Source organism: Cinclus cinclus, chromosome 1, assembly GCF_963662255.1.
Source record: "Cinclus cinclus chromosome 1, bCinCin1.1, whole genome shotgun sequence".
NCBI lineage: Eukaryota > Metazoa > Chordata > Aves > Passeriformes > Cinclidae > Cinclus > Cinclus cinclus.
In genome coordinates, this window is record NC_085046.1 from 99,780,321 (window position 1) to 99,803,243 (window position 22,923).

Below are 22,923 nucleotides of genomic sequence, written 5' to 3' on the forward strand. Positions count from 1 at the left end.
TTAAGCACATTTTGTACAGGAATCACTGAAAATGATGGCATTTGCAATTTAGCTTCTCAGGAATAAAAGGGAGTTTACTGATTTCAGTTTGTCTAGCTCAGTAATAAATCAACAGTCCTTCTACTTAAATTAGGTTATTTACAGTTTTCTTGTACATTCATTCCTGATTTTTGAGATGGGAGAAAAGTATTTAAAAACACTCCTTAGAAAGAGAAGCAGCAAACCAAGCTACGGACCTATGCAAGGGAAGACACTTTGTAATTAGAAGTGTTTTTAACATTAGAGATTATGGACTTAATGATGTAATTAAAAATGTGTCATAAGAAATTACCTTTAGGACTTTAAAGGACGTCTTAGATGTCTGAGACTTCTCTGGGTCTATAATAGACTGAGTACACACATCATTAAGCTACTGCTTTCCTAAATAGAGTTGCTGTCTGAGGATCTAAGGTTTTCCTTTTTTTTAAAATGCATGACAGTCACAAACAACCTGGTCTAATAGTTACATTACTTAACCCCCTACACCTAATCTATACATCATGTAAGCTAATTATCAAAGCAGACTTTTTGGAAAACTGTTGGTCGGTATTTTTATGTTGCAACTGCATAAAATGCATTATCCTGATTCTGGAGCCTATTAAGGCATGCTTTGTTGCTAGTATTACATTTCATTAGTTGTTTTGTTTTATGAAACTACTTACACTACTATTTCAAAGTTCTTTTTCCAGTGATAATTGCTATTTATTAATAAATATTCCTAATCAAGAACACATTAGGAGTGGGGCCTACTACAAAACATTCACACTGATGGGTGACCTTGGAAAAACCATGCCCTAGCGAAGTGAAAATATTAACTTTGTCTGGCATATGGCTGGATTTTGTCCCTCCAAACATTGCTGTGGAAAGCCATTCAGAAATCACTCCAAAAGATTTGTTTCTGGTTTTACTGGCATTAGCATTACTTTACCATTAGCACAGACACCTTGGGGTTTTTGATCATTTTTACTTCCAGTGCTTCTTGTGCTTGTGGTATGTTAAATTTTGCTGCCTGCCAGGCACCCACCAGCTGATCTCTCACTTCATCCCCTCAACAGACATGGGGAGAAAATAAGATGAAATAGTCTGTGGGTCAAGATAAAGACAGGGGCATCACTCACCAATTAGTGACACCAGCAAAACAGACAGAACTCAGGGAAGATCAAATTAACTTCAGCAAAAAATATTGTAAGATGGTGAGAAACAAAGACAAAACAAAAACACCTTCCCCAAACTCTGCTTTCTTCTGAAGCTGAACTTCACTCCTTCATTCCCAGCTCTTCTACCTCCTCTCTCCCTGTCCCCAGGCAGTGTAGAGGAATGGGGGCCGTGATGGCTGCACATCCATTCTTTAGTGCTGTTCCTTCCTTCTCCCCCTTTCCCCTGCTCCACCATGGGCCCTTCCCACAGGACACAATCCCCCACAGTCTGCTCCAGCGTGGCTCCCTTCCTTCCACAGCGTGTGGAAGGCACTGCTCCAGTGTGGGTCCCTCACTGGCCAGAAAAATTGTTCAATCCTGGGCTCCCCATGGCTGCAGCTTCCTCCAAGGCATGTCCACCTGCTGTGGGAGAGGGGTCCATGGGTGGATGTTTTCTCCAGCACGTTCCTCCACAGGCTGCAAAGAAAGCTCTGTCTGGCACATGTAGTGCTTCCTCCCACTTCTTTTCTGACCTTGATGTCTGCAGGTTATATCTCCCACACTTTTTTTCTGGTTTTTTTTCCTCTGTTCTTTCTCACAGCTGCTGCACAGCATTTTTTACCCTTTCTTAAATATGTTTCCACAGAGACACCACCAGCTTGTCTGAAGGTCTCAGCTTTGGGCAATAGTGGGTTCATTTCAGAGCCAGATGGAAGGAGCTCTACACCACACAGAGGCCACCCCCACAGCATCCCTCTAATTCCCACTGCCAAAGCCTCACCACTAAACCAAGTACAGCTCTATTTTGTGCTTGCCCACTGCAAGAAACCAGACCATGATTCCCTCACAAGAGGGGAACTGCTCCATCAGTCAAGCTCTTCAAAACTGTCCCTTAAACTAAATACAAGATGTACTTATTAGATAGAAGAGCAGTAGTGAAATCACACTAGCATGCTAATATTTAAGTTAATCCTGACCTAGACAAATATGATATTTCACTAAACGAAATTAACATTTTCCCTGCAGTCAAATGTCTACTGTTCTATCTTTAGGTAAATGACTGCAGAGAGGTTTAGTGAGGCAAAATAAAGAGGTCCTTGACCCTAACAGTGTTTAGTGAACACCAGAGATCCCTGGACCCCTCTTAACTCCTATACTCAGTATTTTGTAGTCTTTAGCAACTTCTGTAAAAGATGGAGGAAAACAAAACTTTTGTGTGAAAGTTTGTAAGAATGTTTGTATGAAACAGTTTGCACAGTTTCTCTGAGGCCAGAAAGTGAGTCAGCAGTAGGGAGTTAAGAGTTCAGAGCCACAAAATAATATACAGTTACTTTACTGCCACAGTCCAGCATTTGGAAACAGTTTGTGCCAGACCATAGATTCATTAAAATTCATAATTATTTCAGTGTCTTGGGGTGGCTTCATGGTGGTTGCATGTTATTCTGGAAATGAATAGAGACAACATCCAAAGCCACTACTTGATTTTATTTATTAATGAACAATGCTCCTTAAAATTGGCACCACACTGCAGAAAATATTGCTATCACTGAACACAATTTTCACCCATCTCAATTTTCACAGCAAGTTCAACTACTGAGATTAAAAATTGTGAAGTGGGAAAATACTATATTTTCCCTTAGCAAAATAACAATCCTTACACTTAAAAATATCTTAGCTACATATATGACAGTGTAAGGTAGAGAAAGCAGTGATAAACCCCATGCCCCACAAGGATACTTGCTGATACATAACTGAAGTGGGATGTTAATCACATTAAGTCCTCTAATAAACCTTGGGGCATCAGGTCAAAAATACGCTTTGTACTTTGGTTTTATTTTTTCTAACTTTTAATTAATTAGCTTGTGTCTTTAGTTCAAGTGTTATTTCAAGGAGGAAGCACCCTGAAATAATTTAGAATTATATTTCTGCCAGTAAAATATTATCATATGAGGTTATCTTCACAGTTTAAACTCAGAATTACCAACATTTCCAAAACTGTGTATACCTACCTCTCTGCACACTTCACTGAAAAAAATTCCAGCTCAAAGTCCAATGTTCCTTCTTTTATCTTCCCCTCCTCTGTAGGGAAGGGATTCATGTTTCCTACAGCATATTGCAAGTGATCTAAGAGATTTAGACCCTGCATTTTCTTCTCTCCCTGGACAGAAGAGCTTGCAATCCCACTTCTCCTGAAAGAATCGGAAGGTGCAAGAAAACTTTCATGGTTTTATGAAAGGAAGGAAATGAAGTAATGATAAACTGCACACACACAAAAGCTACTAGAGTCTTCATTCTGGCAGTGAAGAAAGCAACTTTTCTCTGTCTGCAGAACATGAGCAGTGCCTGAGTCAACAAGGTCTCTTACTTCAGTGAAAATTCCTTTTTTGGTAACCAGAGAGTAGGACTTGGTGCATTGTTAGCAAGTGATGCAAAGCAACAGGGAAAAAGGGTCTGTGCAAACAGGGAGGCAGCAAGCATGTTTCACACCTTCTGCATGTCTTTGTTCCCAGCCTTGTCTGCAACAGCAACAAGTGCAGGTTAACTGAGTTTATAGGAAATAAAACTAAAGCTAAAAATGAAAAAAAAAAATATCTAGCTGCTTCTCCACATTCCTGCAGTTAAGAGCCTGTGATTTTAGTTTTCTTCTGTCTTGCTAGATATTGTACAGCACTTGTGTATCATTTTCTAAAAAGTAGAAAGGTAGATAATGCAAAAGTTTTTCTTTGCTGCATATGATATATATACTTCCTAAGCAGTGAGTAAAAAAAGAAAAAAACAACCAAAAAACCCCACAAAACTGGTTCCAACCCAGAGAATGACAAACTCCTCCAGTTTGACTCAAAGCCAAAACTTTATTACCAGAAAGAAAATACACTAGCAAATATGACCTCCAAATACTAAGCCTGTGAAAGATCCAGGTTCAGAAGCAATTAAACAGTTTTAGACACAACTTCAAGAAAACACCAAAGCTGAGCTACTTTAATTCAAAATGCAAACAGCTGAACAGAGGGAATTGCTCCAAGATGGAGACTGCTGCACACGGGAACTTCAGCAGCTCAAGTTCGAAGTGTTAAGCTGTTGAAGGAGCAGCTGCTTAAAAACATTGCACATTCATAGCAGGTTAGTTTTTCAGATCACTCCTAGATTTCCAGATAATGCCACCGTAAACTATGGAGTGTTAGTCCTCTAACAATTGCCTCTGGCTAGAGAAGGCTGGAATTTGAGATCTGCACAGTTCAGACATGCTAAAGCTTTTGTACTGCAGATGTTGAAGAAGTAACTCAAGGCAATAATGAGCTACTCTAGTTGTTTTACCTTTTTTTTAATCCTGGTGCTCCCACCATAGGAAACATAAATATTCATAGAAGGATTTTAGGGAATTTGTTTTCAAGAGGTGTGCTCCTTTCAATAGAATAAGTGGTCCTTAGAGGCTGAAAAAATTACCACGTCCTTGTAAAGTCAGTTATGCAATTCCTTGACAAGGAAAGAAACACTTTGGCCAACGATTAACATGGTAGCAGCCATTTATGCAGGGGGTGTCAAGAAAAATACAGATAAAACATACGGAGATTATATCAAAATGGAAGCTTTCTCATTACTCCCAGAACAGTTTATTGTTTTCTTCTGAAGGACACCTGACAGTGCTGCATGCCCCAGGCATTCTCCCCTGTGAGAAGTTAGGAAAGAACAAGTCCTCCCCTTATCCGGAGCAGTATGCCCTCCACCTCCTCCAGCAAACACTCAGAAGCAGATGGGAAACAGGAATTAGGAGAAGACAACAAGGTTTATCTTAGCTGTCTATTTATTTGTAATACCATTACTTAAGAGATGGGCAGAGACCGACCCAAACTTGTGTCCATCAGTCCCTTTAGCACTTGGTTTTAGGCTGCCTTTCCTCTCAACAGTGATTTGAGAGATGCAGCTCCAGCTGGCATAGCCACACTCATAATGGGAAGGCAAAAATAAGCACATGAAGGTGAGATTTGCAGCTAAAAGCAAGAGCAATTTCCCCATGTATCAGTGAACAGACCCAGCTAAGAGGACAGAATAGACACCACCAACCACAATACTTCATCTTTCCCACCTTTCTGCTTCTCTTGCAGCAGGTCAGGTCAGTGCAGTTGGTGCACACAGTTAATGGATTCCTGTCTCAGTGGCACAGCAAGCACTGTGGGGTCCATAGTGGTCTTTTCCCTATTGCTCCCATTGATTTCGTCCCCTGCCCCCCTTGTTCACTCTGCACCAGAACTTCTCCTATTAGAAGAAGAAACATTTTCTGCATCTGATGTTCCCTTGGCAGCTTTCAGCCTTCCTAAAATTCTTCATGTGCAAGCAAACAAAAACCTCCTCAAAAGTTACACCTGTGAACAACCAAAATTGGACTTTTTTTCCTTCACCTTCAAATGTGAGTTTGCATTTTGACACAAGATGCCTAAGGCTACCTGTTGTCCAATTTTTCACACTGTCGAGGAATTTTTCACATGGCTGAAAGCTAGGCATAGCAACAGTTCAGTAAACTGCAGGAAACATTACTTTGTCCTTTAATACAGCATGTCTTGGGAGACTACAATTATTAACTTTAGAGCTTTCATGTGTATTATGCAAGACTAGATAGTGTCCTGCTGCTCTCCCCTGAAATCCAGGGCAACAGAATACCCAGTATCTCTTACATGTACCTCAAGCCTAACTTGACACCTAGTGTCATCTTGTAACAGTAAAAGCTACAGAAGTGGTGGTTTAACCCCAGAAAAATCTTCAGCACGCTGCTTATAAGTCATATTCACGAAATCATGGCAGGTTGAATGCTCAGGCAGCACCGGACAGCAGATTCATTAAAAAAATTCATCAGGCTCTTCAACTGTGTGAGCTGTAATAACCTGAATGTCCTGAAGATTTGAAAAAAAAAAATAAATAACTATAATGAAAGTTTAATTTGCTTTAAGGGAAGTAAGGCTAAATCTTAACCTTCTACTTATTAGTTGCACAATCTCCAGTTAGACTTCATGAGAAGAGTCAGTCACTGAAGTAGGACTGAAGTTATACTATGTAGTTTTTTATCAGCAGGAGTAAATAGGTACACTTCATCTCAAAGCCAGTTTCACACTAATGCCAGCACTGTTAAGGACTGAAACACATGAACAAACGCCACAGTCCTCTTGCTCTCATCTTACAGCCCAGTCTGCTCAGAATGCAAGTAGGTAGCCATGAGAAACAAACACCAAAAAACCCAAAAGAACAAAACAATGTCTTGTTTGGTGAAAAAAAGTGTTCCACTGGTTGGAAAGCATGCAAATTTCCAAGTATCCTTATTCTCCATTTTGAATTGCTGGGGTAAAAACCTTCCCTCTCTCCTTTTGCCAGATTCTCAGGCATCAGGCACCCATCTCTTTGTGGTGTTAAGAGCCTGTGAACATCCAACACTTCACGACTAAGGCCTAAAAGCACTCCCAAACAGGAAAAATGTTAGTTCACATTAGTGCACATCCCCCTACTGTAACTTTATTACAATCAGAACTGGGCAAGAGAATGTCTTTAAGCAAAAGGATGCGACATCAGAATTGCAGCTGTGGTCAATATTCCCGCCTGGATCTTGTGCACATGTCATCTTCATCATATTCTCCCATCAACTGCAACATATACGTTCCAGTGTAGAGAAGAAACTGCCCAGTTATCTGTGCTGCATGGGACATTAGCTGCAGCACTTTCCTGGAAGAAAAGCAATTTGTTTAAGAAAAAAATCACCAGCAAAGTTACAGTGCCTCTTCCCACCCATAACATTATGATGAGTTAAATATATTTTAAAAACCCTCTCATTCCTTTTCACTTTTGTATCTTCTTTAGAAAAAATACTTTATTGACAGAAAACTACTGGCATGTTGGCAGGACCAGAAATCACATTTATCAAAGCAGACTGACATCCTGCTAGACCCTTACAGGCCTTCTGCAAAGCCACCACTCGAACCATCACAGTACCACAGAAAACAACTTTGCCTGGGAGCAGCATTCCTGCAGCATAAACTCACCTCATGTCTCACCTTTGTCATTCACTAACACAACCCTGTATGTATCTTCAAGCCACAGATGAAATCTGATTAGATCTGAAGCTGAACAATCACAGTACAGTGGGTACTCAACAGCAAAACAGGTGAAGCAGGAAAATTACTGCTGGCCAAGCTGCAAGCTTTAAGAATTCTCAGTTCACAGCTGTTTTATTTTCTAGAAATTTGATAAAATCAGCATTCAAATATATAGTGCTGTGTAAGAACCAGTACAGATCCATAGACAACATTAGATAAGCATCAGATGTTGACAATATAAACTGTGGATCTTCACAGGGGAAGAGAGTCATATTTGAATACTCATTTATTCAACTTAGTTATAACATCTTCCAATCTGCAAGAAGCAACAGGGACATAAGTACTGAGAGCTACATTTGAGTCTCGTAATCCAGAATTTAGGAGGGCCCTTATGAAGCATTGGGAAGCAGTACAAAAAAGCTGGAATGGGATCAGTTTCTGAAGATACAGAAACCAGATGAGTCTCTTCTGCAAAAAAAAAGTGGGTAGATTTTCTGAATTCCTGCCTAAGAAAACATGCAGCTGTGTACCCTCTGCTTCTATTCACCTGTCCTTTGAGCTTAAGCAGAGAAGGAAAAGCCTTCTTCCTACAAATTCGTGTTTAACCCCACTGTCATGAAAGGTTTGCAGTGGAAGTCCAATGCCTCAACACAGTAGAATACCCAGTGCTTAGAGCCTGTGAAGCCTTTAAAGAACAGTGTACCCTTATTCATGCTTCCCACACGTGCCATTTCAGCATGTTCTTCCTTCACACAGAACAGGCCAAGGAGCTTTGTAGTTGCAAAGAAAGCTGCACCTGGTGCTGGGCTTTGGAGCAGCTGCAGTGTGTCACTTGCACACAAGAGCAGTTGCCACTTTAGCCACAGAGCAAGTTATTTGTTGAACTGGACATTTGATCCTTCAGTGGGACACTACAGGGAAACACCACAAGGGGAAATGCACTAATCAGACCTGGCAGGCTTCCAGCCCCTCCCATCAGGAACAGCTGCAGCATTTTTCAGTCCCTTCCCTCCACACTCTGCATGTGGGCTGGGGGAGAGGGCATCAGAGTTAGCAATCTGGAACTCGTTAGCAGAGAGACTACACCAGGATCCTGACATCTGTCTCCGATTTCAACAGCACGCTGAGACAGGCCATGTCAGTGTTGTGTTCAAGGGTACCCAAGGTTATCTCTTCTGTCACCCTGTTCTTTGCTAGCAGACTGTCATCCCACCCTGACAGTGACACTTCCCTTACAACTCAACTCTGCAACATAACAGAACTTCCAGAAGAACTCCACAGCTACTTCAGCTGTTCGCCAGCACTGCTCCTTTCTCACCAGCTGCCCTGTCTTGGCAGGGAGGTAGAATTGTCACTGGAAGCTCTCCTCAGCAGCACAAGTTCCAGCGCTGATACTCAGTTCCATAGCAGGCAGTCAGAGACCAGAGTTTGTTTTGGCTCGAGAGAGTTAGACAAACATAAGAACTGGAGGAGTGCAGCTGTCCAAGGGCAAACCTCTGCCTTTAAGTAAACCTAATGGAGTCAGTATTACAGGTGGGTGTAGCCTGTAGCTACATAATCACTTCATCCTGATGGGAGAAGAGTCCTGTCTACAGCCACACCAGCTGTAGCCTGGAAGATTAAGGATGGGACCACCCAAGCAGAGTGGGAGAGGTCAGTGAGACTGAAGGACAGGGAACAAGATCAGCATTGCAATGCTAATCAACATACCTGCATCAGGAGAGAAAAGACTGCTTAAAGACTTCATCTAAAGGCCACATCGTCATTCGGGACAAGACAAAACTTCACTGTCAGATCTGATCCTCAAGTAATAAAATGCAGCACACCATTGTGTCTCAACCAGAATTCTAAAAGTCAGGTAGAGAAACTTGGGGTTGCAGCTTAAACAGCTGTCAAAGTACAGCACCCCTGAACTCAGGAGTCTTCTTAAACCAGGGCAGAGCACAGTGGATCACGGCATGGCACCAACTCTCAACTCATTGCTAAAAACAGTGGACTGGACAGGTATTATTTTAAGACAGTTTCCAAACAGTCAGTTCTACCAAACTCACAGCCCACAGCAGACCAGTCCTGCAGGAGACAGTGGTCCTTGACACCTTCCCTTAGCTAGCCTAGAGACCACACCAGCTGGCTTAGGAACAGTGATATCACAGATTCTTGCTAGAGATGACAGATCCACATTAAGAGAGGAGAGTGTCATCTCTGTTCCCTTTTCCTTTGCCTCCATGTAGCTCTAGTGGTAAATCTGGCAAACAAAAACTGCAATGCCTGAGTAAGCTTTTAGACCCCTGACATTAGGTCTCAAATTCCTCTAACTTCATCCCCTTGAACTCTCCTCTTCAAAGAGCTTCTTTCCCTAGCCTCCTGCATTCTTCAGACAAACAAGTCAAGGAAGTGTGAGGAAATTCTCTCAGCAGAACAAAGAGACTGTACTTACATCCTTTCAGTTAACACAAGCTGACAGAAGTTTTGACTTGGCAGAAACTTAAGATTTCATCATACAAAGCTATAGGAAGTTTTTTACCAGTCCTTATGACTGGTACCTTTTCCACCTTATGAAGAAAGACTCAGCATATTGGCCAGTAGGTAAGAAATAACAAAAATACTAAATTTATAAACATGCCTGCTTCACAGAACCAGTAGCAAACACAGATTTTTACATTAGCACATACACCTGACCAGCAGTGGAAACACTCACCGCAATACACTTTTTGCTCCCATGCATTTGATGTCATACGAGATAGAGTAGATCTCATAGAAGGTTGCCTTGATGTTTAAGCAGCCAATAAAATCCTTGGGGTTCAGTTTGTACAGATCAAATGTGATGTTAGCTACTCCCATTTTCTTTTTTTTTCTCACAGCAACAACTCCATTTTTTGTCTGATTTAAAAAGAGAGAGAGACAGTTTGTACCATGACACAGGAAACTACAGCAAGACAATTATTAACAATGCAGCTCTTCAGAAGCAGGTTTGCTTATTCCAGTCTTAGGGCTGGTTCTTGGTCAATTCTAAACTAGAATTAAAAGCATTAGGACACAGAAAATGAGGTCTGCAGTTTATGTATTGTTTTGCAAGTCCTGAACAGACTTCTTAAGTTTTCTAAACAGACACTAAAATTCTAGAGTGACAGAGCACCTCCTGCATATTTATTTTCCATAGCAGAGCTTCTTCAGAGGACACTGAAGCCACTGAAATACTGGACAGTATTCCTGCCATTTAGTTATCCTAGTACATTTTGGCTGCTCTCTGATGCAGAAAGGTTAGGCCACCGAATATCCAGGAGGACATCAGGTCCTTCTGCTTAGTCAGGAGCACAATACTGATGAGCACTCCTGGAGACAGCTAGAAAGATGACATCTGTGAAAAGTCAGGGACTCATTTCAAAACCTGGCTCACAACATCTCCTTCTTCCTACTAAAAAGAAACACAGGGAGACAGGCACTGCTGATTAGGCCAAGGGCTTAATAATGAGATTTTAAGAGGAAAAGCAAAGGAGAGGGAGCACAGAAAGTCATCTTCCACCTTAAATGCACCCTCCTTTATTGAAAGCAGCCCTTGTCTGCTGCAGGGTGAGTGCTTCAAGAAAGGAAAAACAAAAAGAAAAAACAGTAAAGAGAAGCCATATTCACAGAGACATCTAGTGGATACACGGAATCCTGTGCTCAGCATGTTCCACTCAAGGTTAATGACCAGGCAGCTGCCAGGCTGTTTTCTGCATGCTAAATGAAGCAATTAAAGTTGTGTAAGACCGGGCCTTTTTGTACTTGACACCCCAGCCCTCAGACAGCACCGTGATAAGTCAGACAAAGTTAAACACAGCAGTATATCATTAGCCAGCAACTTTATGGCTGTTTTACTTTGATAACCTCCAAGCTCCAGCAACAGGGTCCCCTATCAACAACAGCTTTGGACATGTACAAACAGTTGGTGTGCTTGGAAGCATCTCCAAGCACCCCTCCCCATTAGCAGCCAGAATATTTGGATAGAGCAGGACAGAGCTGGTGCTACACTCCAGGTGATGGGTGAAGCTGTGACAATCCCTCTGTTGTCACTCAGCACATTCTGAAGAGGGGCTGCATCCACACTGGTGCTGCTGCAATGCCAGACAGGAGAAAGGAGCAAGGTGGAGTCACACCCTGGCAGCAACTCCTTTTCTGCCCTTGGAGCTCATACCCCAGATGCAGAGCCTGATAAACCAGTGAGATATTTTGGGGGGGAAATGTACAGGCTGCCCACACTGCAACAGGAGACTGAGAAAACAGGGCCACATGGATCAAGCTGTGTGTGTGAAGGCACAGAAATGGTGTTCCTGCCCACAGCTACACAGCTCTGCACCTGGTAGAAAAAATTCTGATGGCAGGATTTTAGCAATAACCATCTCATGGAAAAACAGTCACAAGTTTCACTCTATGTTATTAATGTATGAATGACTATTTCCTCATAAAAAATTGAATGTTGAATTTATATGATTAGAAGGCTAAAGCAAGCCAGTTTTAATAGTTCTTAAATATCTTGAAGCATGCAGACTGACATTAGGTTCCAATGCTAACTTCTGGCCATTTTCTAGGCATTTTTCTAACTACCATTAACTATTATTGCCTTCAGAAGTCAGAACTTGCCTTACATTACTTTATTTGAGCATTTTTACAGTCTAATCTTTAAAGACACTGTATTTTTTTAACTTCATGGAGTCAAAGTCCTAATTATCTTTGTGTTAAAAAAAGGCTCAAGAACAAATATTTCTGAGATTCTCCAAAAGCAGGGTATTTTCCCTGCAAGTCTGTTCATCTGTAATGCTTTATTTCAATTCCTGATGGATTTTGCCAACAGACCTATGTCCAAACGAGGGACAATAAGAAATACGAACTTGATTTTTCATCCAGGAAGGCTCAACAAGGAGTTTACACCTTGCCTCTTCAGAGGAACTTTTCTTCCTCTTCTCCCCTCTCTCCAGCAATTTTGACAGCCACAAACATTCCTCTATCCACTTCTACTCAAATGAGAAGGAAGCAGTCAACACTTACTGGTGTCCATTTCTGCCCATTTTCTAGAACCATGAAGTGGGTATTATCATCCAGAGACTTGAAGAACTCTTCTGTGTCCACAACTGTGCCATCTTCCTCCAAAACCAGAGTAACTATTCCAGCAGTTATAACAAAGGCATCTAAAGTCTGAAAAAAACAAAACAAACAAACAAACAAAAAAAACCACAAACCACAGGAGATTTTAGCATTCTAAAGAGAGCCCATCTTTTCATATTGAGACTTGCTTATCCAAAATATTCTCCTGAACTTCCCCAGTAATGGTTTTTCAGAAGAGCAAGAATCTGTGGGTTGTCTTTCTGGGATACTGCATTTCCCTGCAAGTTTCACTCAGAGTAGGACTGTTGGCTCTACCTTGCTGAGGAGCTCTTGCAGGCTGCTTGCAACAATTCCTTTCCGGCTGCTTCGGGAGGCATTGGACACACGGAAAGGGCGTCCTGCAGGCATGAGAGGAGGGAACAGGGTCTGTTTTGTTACTGCTCCTACAGATGCTCCCATGGATATGAAAGATCTAAGACAAATAAAAAAAAAATCAACATTGTTACAAAAACAGCCATGCCAAGTACTGCCAGAAGGAAGAAGACTGTTGAAATAATCACATTATACAAGTAATTCACAGATCACATTTAGACTCTTGGAGCTTAATTTCAAAACTAAATACTACACATCCCTACAGATATGTTACCTCTTAACTCTCTTTTGCCCATGACATTTAGAAAGACTTAAAACTAATACAATTTCAAGCAGACGTGGGACACCTCTACCTTGGTTGACATCAAGGTCACAATCACAGTGAAGCCAATGGGTTGTAAAACTGCACTTAAAAGGCAGCAGCTGTTACTGCATTCAGTTACTTAGATAATTATCTTTATTTCCAAGATAAACACTCAGTGAGATACAAAATTAGTTGAAAGCAATCTTGTGTGTTAAGACATGAGTTTGTTTTAGGAAGACTGAGCACATTTCCCATATTCAAAACACCTGGCAGCAGAATGTGAGCAGAGCTTTGCAATACAGTTACACTTGACTTCAGAAGAGTCAAAGTATTTGTATGTAAGTTATATCTGCAGTCTATGAAATGTGATCTGGTTTTGAAAAACACAAAATAAGGGGCTTGTATCAGAAGGAGTTAAATGCAGTCAAAGTTAAAATTCAAGTATGTAGATGCACAGTGTTGGAGCAGGCTGCCAACGAGGCTGGAAGAATTCAATCACTTTTAGAAAGAGATTTTAGATTTTTCTGGGCAATTGCATATTTAGCTTTGGTAAACCAAGCACGTAACACCAGTAACAGCCTACTCCCACACTAATGTGCAGACCTACTCTCATCTACACCTAGTGACACCTTTTTCTGCCAAATGATAATGGCTAAGCCAATAATTAGCTTGCCAAAAATGGCACTCTGCCCAACACCTGGGATGGATTGATTCCTAAGTCTTTTAAAGGGAGGCAATATTTTCTTTCCCACACTCCTGGACTTTACCCTCTATATATACCTTTGGCTCCTTCATACTGAATTTCTCAAGGGTGGAGAAGCAACGCATCCCCATTTTGTTGTCCCACACAGGTGTAAAAGGTCAACTTTATGTAGGAAAATCTATTCTCAGACAGTTTCACTGAGGGTAGAGTGAGCTGGCAGCCTTTATCTGCAGCCAGAGTGAATACAGGACTTCCTAGAACAACAATGAGATGATATAAAGTTACTCAATTTATGATGTCCCAGTCACACCTTTTATGTAAACCCACGCCAACCGTGGAGAATAAATATCTTTTCCACACCTCTTATCTAGTCCAGAAGCATATTTTTGGAATGTACAAAATGTAATTTTTGTGCCTAGACAGATTTCAGTGAATAAATTATTTCCTGCTCTCATTCTGAACTACTCTTCTGGGCTATCACCTTTGCTCTAAAGAAAAAGTTTACATTCCTCAAAAACTCCTTGACATTATTTTCAAGGAGGAGAACGTTCAGCAGCTTTGTTCTAGCTCATGCTCTAACTTTGTTGCTAGTCCTGGCTTTCCAGTAGGTCCCTGGCTTTCAACATTTGGCTTTATACACACATGGCTGATGAAAACCTCTGTTCTTCCTGTGACAGAGCTGGTGGAGATAAGCAGCCAGTTTGGTTTCCAGGAAACAAGCTCTGTTTCATACAAAAGAGCTAATAATGGCTATTCTTCCTGGAAGAGGGTGAGGGCTGGGGAGGAGGAAAAGCAGACAGCATTGACAAAGGCAGGGAAGCTCCACAGAAGGGAAGCCTGCTAGGACAGGTTTGTCAATCTCTCTGCTGACTAAGTTAATGGGCCCCCAATCACCCCACTGATTGTGGGCAGCTCACATTCCGAATCAGAGTCTCTCCCTCAGGAAGGAAGCTTGCTCATCTACCTCAGGGCTGGTGACACCCTTCACAGGGCACCCTGATGTCAAAAAGTGCAGCACTGCGGTTTCAAGAGCTTTCACAGCTGATTACACCTCATTGCCTCTCACAAATTTGAAAGATTGCAAGTGGAATAGTTACATGAGTGATATATATGTGAGTACTGTCTTTTTTTTTTTTGTGAGGACAGTCAATATCAGCCCCATTGAAAAGTTTTCTTTCTCATTAGTTAAGCCAAGCTGTCATTCACAAAAGACAAGCTTCGCATAACAGTAACAGCCAAAACATACATGCTGACAAAGAATGAGAAATGTTAGGGACACAGCTCATGGGCAGGACCTGACCTAACAGGGTTCACCTCAGCCAACTCTACAAGCCACACTTTGAAGCTCTGAGCAGAATTCCTCAAGGAGTCAGGATCAATCACCTCACGTTGTTGTCTGGTTCTATCTGATGTTTATCCAAAGATTAATAAACCAGGGCTTACATTATCACCACCAAACAGTCAGTGAACAGGAAAGATCTTAAGTAGTTCTTTAGCAGTGGTGACATTTCATCATCTGCATTTTGATAAAACCTGTCAATAACATCTTTAAACTAAGCCTGCTTATGAAGAAGTGAGGGCAGGCTGAGGTTTCAGCTAATGAGGAGACAAAAGGCAGGATGATGAAAAGCAGCCAGATAAACAGAGTGAGCCCTTCAATCCCTGGGCCTATTGCTGAATTAACTTTGTGTACCACTCTCCTTCCTAGATCATAGGCTCAATCAGGTCAGCCTGCAGTCGCAGCTCTTAGAAAGCTCCATTCTTGTTGTAGCTATCCTCAAAACATAGACAAACCAATTCCCGATACAGGGAATTCCTCCACTAGAGGAATTTGGAGTTACCAAAAATAATTTCCTATTAAAAACTGATCAAGCTAAATCACAAAATGAGTGGTGGAAAGGAAGGTGCAGTTGGTTTCATCAGAAAGTTGAGGGACATGTTAAATACAAACTCGCTATTGTTCTATTATTCTTTAAAGCCAAAAGGATCAAGTCCTAGCTCTTCTCTAAAGGAAGAAGTCCCACATCTGTGGAAAATACAAAAATATTTTATAATTGAAAGATCAAATACCTTCAGACTCTAGCATCTTATCCAGTTTGCTTTGGAAAACTACAATCTGTTAGAGAGGGCTTCACAAATGCTGCCACCAGCATTCACTCTAGTGTCAAATCTGGTGGGAGAGATGAATTAAGTTCTTAGGAGGACATGGGGGTTAAAAGCTTGCCTTGAGCCCTGTACACGTATTTCACTCTTTATCTTTGTTTGCAACATGCCCCATATGTTTGTCTAAGAATGTGGTGCAATGATCTGGAGTCTCACTCAGAAAATCAACGTTGCACAACACGCTCCAGGATACGGCACGGATTGATTTTTAGGTTAGGGTTCGCTGGCAAAGGACAGCGGCAGTAACAATGAGGCAAAACAAGACGCAACAAAAAAACCCCGACAAAACAGAGCAGGAAAAGGTCGGAAATCAGTCAGAAGACTTAGGCTTCAACCAGATGGCAGCGTGGTCCTCCTGCTCGAATATGAACTGTAAAGCCACCACAGGCGGAGCTGGGAGCTGATTTCCGAGCAGCCTACAGAGCTGTAACCCCACGACCGGGCTTGTGGTCATATTGTCCCCGAGTCCCAGCGGCTCCCGGGGCTCCGCTCCCAGCCGTGCCAGCGCTCAGCACCGCAGCCGGCACAGCCTCGGGTGCCGAGAGGTCACCGCACCTCAAAGGCAGCTCAGGTGCGGGGCTCCTACCTGTGCTTCCCTCAGCAGAGCTCCGGTCACAGAATCCCGACCCGCCTCTCCCACGCATTGCCATCGGGGTCAGTCCCCCGCAGCCCCGCCCGCCCCGCGCCCTCTGCTCGGCAGCGCTGGAGCCCACCCGGGGCTGCCCAGCCTCGGGGAACCATCGCCGGCCGCCATGGAGAAGGGGATGGAGAAGGAAGGGGCGGGAGTGTGTCCGCACTCACCGCAGCAGCGATCCCACGCGATCCCGTGCCACCTCCATGTCCCGCCCGGCCGCGGGGCAGTGCCGGTCATGGTGTTTAAGTGCAGCGGGCGGGGCTTGGCTTCTCTCCCCTCCCCTCCCCTCCCTGCCCGCCTGTCCCGGGGGCCGTGCCCGGGGTCAGGGAGCGCGGCCGGTCCAGCCCCGCCGGGCCTGAGCGCTGGTCGGCAGAGCCAGGGATGCGGCAGTAGGTGCCAGGCAGCGCGCTTTGGGGAAGGGATATTTCTTTAGGAAGGGAAGTGCCTTATGGTTTGCCTGGGAAAGGAGCGGGGAAAGGCTTTGTTCGGCGTGTGCGGGACATGCACTCTCCGCGTTAGCTGGTTACAGCTAATATAGGAACCGAGGAAGCCAATCTCATTTGCGGCCGCCCGGCATTAGAGCAAATCAACAGATTAAGTGTCTCAGCGCCTGATTTTAGGGCCTGTGAATAAGCTTACAGCTCGGATTAATGTGTACAGTAGTGGAGGTATTTATTTACTGTTACTCCTAGGGGCAGGGCAGCAGTGGCTTCTGTTTACTACACAAGAACAAAGGCAGTGTTTCCTGTTCACATGGACGCAAATCCTCGCCGTTCTTTTGGGCTCTGGAACCAGGTTCTGTTGCTTACAGCTGTCCAGCAACTATTGTACAGGAAAAATAGAGCCAGGAGCATCAGAACATGCCTCAGGCAACAGCTTGACCTAGAGCCAGGATCGGCATCAGGAAACTTTGCCGCTGCTGATTCCACCGAGGGAATGACTCCAGATCAATGTCACCAGCACTCAGGGTTACCCCCAGGGTCAGGAATAGTGAGTTACTTGGTTACATGAGTTGCTTTTCTTCTTTAGGGCAGAAAGGACCGCTCAAGATGCCTCCTACTGTCTAGGTTTTAGCAGGCAGTCTGACACCTGCTAGATGTCTTCTTCGGTCCTCAGCATTTGGGACCTTTTCCAGCTATTAAGAATTCAACCTTTTTTGGTTGAATTGCTTTCTTGAATGGTATCTTCTCTCCAGCCTAATAAAATAAATAGCTCCTTTCCTCAGAGCACACTCTACACCAAGAAACCTGCCCCTGGGAAGTTTCAGACTTCTATCACTTCCTCTTCAAGCTACTTAGGTCTTGCAGATGTGTAGGGATCCTCCTTATATGTTAACCCCTTTCCCCCCTCTTACCTATGGCATTTAGTTTTGTTACTCATCTGCAGTTGGTCCCTGACAACAATGTCACAGAGAGCAGGAGGTAAGGGGCAGTAAATAGTTACTGAGCACTGGACTCTGAACAGCAAGTTTCCACCTGGATTTGTACCTTGTGGTTGATTGTGGGGCACAGTTGATGTTGAGTCTGAAAAGTGATGCATTTTTAAGGAGCTCTTGATAAGGGTTTATCTATTGCCAAAAAAACCCCCTTGTGTATACTGCAGCTTTTCCTGCTGAGGAGGGAGAAAATAAGGCAGAAGAAGGAGTTTTGTCAGATGTCTCTTCCTCTGTCTGTGGAAGGGAAGGGAGAGCACTCCTTAGAAATCATATGGAAATTGCAGTAACTTTGAGATTTTTCTGAACAGTCTGAGATAGAAATGTCTGGAGGAGGTGGAAATTTTTGTCTTGCAGAAGTGTAGTTTTTCTCCAGTCATGTGGCTCTCTCCCCAGAGTTCTCTGCAGAGATGTCCAACCAGTGCAGCCACTGCTCAGCAGCCCCCCAGGGGACATGCAAGGCCTGCCACAGCTCTGAGGCAGGGTCTGTGTGTTTTGCAAGGACAAAATACTCCTTCAGCAGCATTGGTGCTTCAATTTGCATGGCAGTTGTTGTAACTAATACAAACACAGATGCCTAACTAATGCAAACAAAGATATACAAGAGTAACAGGAAAAACATGTCCTTTTAAAGACTGTCCTCATCTGAAAAGTAGAGAAGGGTATTATCTGTATTTTTACAAGCTGCACAAATACTCCATTCTCTTTTTTGGTTTTTTTTTTGTGTTTTTTTTTCTGAGCAAGCAGCAGTAAAATCACTGACCTAGGAGCGGGGAAGCCTCTTTAAACAGTAGCAAGACAGGATACAAATGGGATTTGCACAGAACCTACTGAGGAAGAGTACAAACCAGTAGCAGGTGCCAAGACTAGCAGGCCAGGGCAATCAAATGAGATGTCATTAGAAACTGATGTGACAAGACAACACCCAGTATAAAGACAATAGCTGTAAGAGGCAGAATTGTTCCACTCTTTTACAGGAAGAGAAAACAAACCCTAGGCTGAGGTGAGGAGGCCAGAAAACTTAGCAACATTTGCTTCAGTCATCACTGAAAATATTAATCATGCAGGGGACAAAGTACTGAAGGGAGTGGATACTAGAGGTGGTGTTAAATAAGGGTGTTAATCCCTCTTGCCAAATTACTCTCTTGCTGAGTGCAGTGACTGCCTTCACAGGTGTTACTTTTCCACTGCTATTCAAGTCAAACAAGTTCAAGTCACTCCTCACAAGGGTCATATTGCTGTAGGAAAATGTTTGCATCTGGCACGTTTAACAGGGAGGAAGAGGCACTTGAAATAGTTTTGTGTGCAACTTCACATTGATGAGCATGCAGTATCAGGCCATGTTTTCCTTATTGGCCTTTGAGAAAAAAAAAATGCCAGACTGGAACAAACTCAGAGGAACATGGGAATGATCTGACATGCAGAAAAACATTGTATATGGGCTATGTAGTTTGGGAATTGGGAAGAGTGGGTGAGGATGTCAATCATGGACTTCAATAATTTTGGAAAACTCTCTGAAGAGGAATGGAATAACATTATTTTTTGTGCCTACAGGGACTTAACCAGTAAGAAAGGAGAATTAGGTTGTCCATTAAGAAATATCTTACCTCTGAGGTGTGTGTTAGGTGCTGGGTTCAATTGCTGACTGAAGATATGAAGTCAATTAGACACTGACTTTTCTTGGGCCAGTGGTCAAATAACACAAAGGACAAGTCCAGATACTAAGGATCAGTTTGGGTATCCCTTCTGTTTTTCAAGGCTCTGACAAATAACATGAATTAGATTAATACAGAGTAAGTGCCTCTCTACCTCACCTTCCTTGGCCCAGGAGGGGAGTGAGAGAAGTGAACAGATGCATTTACAGCAGTGTGAACAACAAAGGTAGCAAGATTAGAAAGGTTGGCTTAGATTTGTAAAAGCTGACCTTCTATTCAGCTTTCTGCCCTTTCCTGCTTTCAGTTAAGTCTGATCCTGATTCCTGTTAGAAGCATTCTTGTGATCACCCCTAGGCAAATTTGGTTGTTCTCCCTTCCATAGAGAACCAGCCTTCTGTTCTTCACTGTGTCATCAAAGTAAAAATACTTGTTTCTAAAATGCTTTTACTGTTCAGCAGATTTCTATCTCCACTGCCTCTAATTGTGTTTTTTTATTATTTATAATAAATAATATTTTATTATTTATTAAATAAATATTATTAAATAAATAAATATTATTAAAATAAATATTATTTTATTTTTATTTGTATTTTATATTAAATATTTACTTGCTCATTCTTAATATTTGTGCTAACCAATACTGCACCATCTTTTAAAGTTTTAAAGAACAAATCAGACAAGCATCCACCACAAGAAGTTAATATACAGCAGATTATTTTGAGAAAATATTATGGAATGAGGTTGCTTTTTGTTGTTTTCCATCTTTTTCAGAATCTTTGCTAGTGAAAGCATGTTTTGTAATGTAAAGTTCTAACAGCTTTTCAGGAGCCACGGAGTTTTTTTAACTGTACGGGATGGGATGAGGCCCCTCCTAAAGGTGATCTTGCTGCTCTGCACAGCTGTGTAGAAGAAGAAGATGGGAACATTTTTTGATGCCAGTTAAAATCCTCTGAAATCTGATGGAAATGGTTCTGTGGCCAGCAAAGATTCCAATGGTGAAAGTTCTGTTTGAACTAAAAAGTAACTTTTCACTGCAGTGAATTGTATGGACCAGAAAAAAATGCTCTTTATTCTGAGATTTCATGGGTGGATATTTTGTTTTATTTGGTTCTATTTTGGTTTTCAATAATTTTAACAATAAGATCAAGAGAGTGTTGATGGGTGGGCACATACTGCGCGATTAGGAAAAATTACCCTGTCAAGAGTGTCTCAGTGGTGTGAAATACTTTGACGAGCAAATTTAAACTTGGATGTGTTATAGCCAGATGGGGTATTAAAATCCCAAGGTCAGGCTTTGCCCTCCTTTACCCCCTTTGCAACACTGAATGAATTGCACATATTTGTGGGCAGCATTTAGCTGAAAGCTGACTTATGGAGAACATCATGCTGTATGACAGCAATAATGAAAACAGAAATATTGCCCAGGAGATTATTGAAGATAATGAACTGGAAACTTAATATTTGTTTATTCTGATCGTGCCAATGATAATCTGAAATATTTTATTTCATATTTCAAAAGTTGGAACTCCAAAGATGTATAAGTTCTAAATAAAACTAAGTCACTTTTTTGTTAATTCATTTCTAATGTCTTTACAATTTATTATTGCTCAGTGATACTCCCCACAGGAATAAAAAATATTCAAGAAGACATATGAATTTTTATTTTACAAGCATTGAAATTTTCTTTTTTGAGGCTTTTCATCCCAAAATGAGAAGCTATAGCTGTGGAATTGTCCTGTAGCTGGACAGCAATGTAATGGTTTTTATACCAGGGCTTGAAGAGATTCAGACTCCAGGCAACACTCCAGAACTACTGGGCTTCAGATTGAACTGTGAGCTCATGTTTCCTTGGTAGCTGCACTCAAAAAAACAGATTTAAAAAATCTTATTGGACAAGGAGCATCTTTATGCCTTACATGGCATTCTTTCAAAGTTTAACAATAACAACTATTGTACTTTGGTCTTGTCCAAAGCAAAGACTAAGGCAATAATAATCAGGTTAATGGGTGACTTTCCTGAGGGTCCTGCTGCATTTGAACCCATGTGTTTCTGCCTATTATGGGCTCACCTGTGAGCTTGAACAGTCATTTTCAAGGCATGCAAGAACAGGAACTAGATTCATAAATGCTACGTGGTAATCTATGTATGTGTGAAATTTCCAAAGCAGCTCCACTAGAAAGTTTTTAAGGATCACAGATTGAAACAGACTGAGAAAAATATTGCTACCACTTTACATTCTGCTCAGGTACTTTGCTTTCTAGACAAAAACGATCTTGCTAAGCAGCAAACCTGAAGTCAAGTGCCTGTCAGACCTGATTTGGAATCTAAGCCTGAGTTAGGAGCTAAATGCTCTCTGACAGGAGCTGGCCTGCCTCTGTACCCATCCCTGTAAAATATCCAGTCATCCCTAACTCTAGCAGGTCTTTGCACTGCCTTTAGGTGGGTCAGGCTGCAGGAGGAGAATGGGTTTGAGCTGTGAGCCCAATAGCTCCTGGATCTGCATGTCTCACTCTTCACCCCTTATTCCTACCACTGCAGCTTCCTGCCCCGGGCCACCTCAGCTCCAAAGTCCTTGTCACCTCACACCCTCAGGTCTGGTTGTGCCTTCCCCACTGGCCCCAGCCCACAGAGATGTGGCTCTGTTGGGTTTGATTCTGGCCATGGGATGATCTGTCCAACCAACCTCATTAGTGTAGGTCACAACACTTTGGAGCATAAAGTTACTACACCCTTTCACTTATGGTGAAGTTAGAGCACTGATAGTGAGTCTGGATGATTCCTGAGAAATTAAACTGTTGAGGCTTTGGAACATGTTGAGGAGGCAACAGGGCTGCCAGCCTTATCTTGTGGTCACAGTTGAACCATTCCTCCTAACAGATACAACAGGAATGTTTCAGCAACTCTTTGAGATTGAAGAGATCTATTTATTTTTATAATTTGCCTGACAAACACATGTATGTGACAGCTGTAGGCTCAGTGCCATGGTGGTTTGGTGTAATCATGCAGGGAAATCTCCCACATGGTCTGTGGCAATAGATCTTTCAGAAGGTGAGAAATGCAAAGGGATCATTCTTTCAATAATTAATTCTCTATTCAGCTGATGGGTTTTCTGTTTAGGCCCAGCTGAGTGGGTTAGCAAAACAAAGACAGATGGCAGCAGATTATACCAAACACATCTTTGTTAGGGGGTAATCAGCACCGATTTCACCACCTTCCCACCCCCCTTCACTCAGAGCTCAGTCAAAGCCTATTAAGTAAATGAAAATACTCCTATTGATTTTAGTGGGCACTCAGCCAAGGCCTCTGTCTCAACAGTTTTCTCCGAT

At 42.3% G+C, this 22,923-nt stretch overlaps 1 protein-coding gene across 1 annotated transcript; it reads right to left on the reverse strand.

The window, feature by feature from the left end:
• Nucleotides 1–3,389: 3,389 nt before the first annotated feature.
• Nucleotides 3,390–16,715, reverse strand: CIDEA (cell death inducing DFFA like effector a). The gene is made up of 5 exons (XM_062487977.1): nt 16,678–16,715; nt 12,650–12,806; nt 12,278–12,424; nt 9,951–10,132; nt 3,390–6,881 (listed from the first exon to the last, which is right to left on the reverse strand). Exons 1-5 carry the CDS (start codon nt 16,713–16,715, stop codon nt 6,746–6,748), a joined length of 660 nt encoding a protein of 219 aa, XP_062343961.1. The 3' UTR covers nt 3,390–6,745.
• Between the last annotated feature and the right edge of the window lie 6,208 nt (nt 16,716–22,923).

Excerpts from the sequence above, each read along its gene's own strand:
- CIDEA (XM_062487977.1), bottom strand. The coding sequence starts at position 16,715 with ATGGAGGTGGCACGGGATCGCGTGGGATCGCTGCTGCG. Across the intron at positions 12,425-12,649 it reads TGCAAGAGCTCCTCAGCAAG|ACTTTAGATGCCTTTGTTAT; the intron begins GTAGAGCCAACA and ends TGTTTTTTTCAG. Across the intron at positions 6,882-9,950 it reads GGAGCAAAAAGTGTATTGCG|GAAAGTGCTGCAGCTAATGT; the intron begins GTGAGTGTTTCC and ends CTTTTCTTCCAG.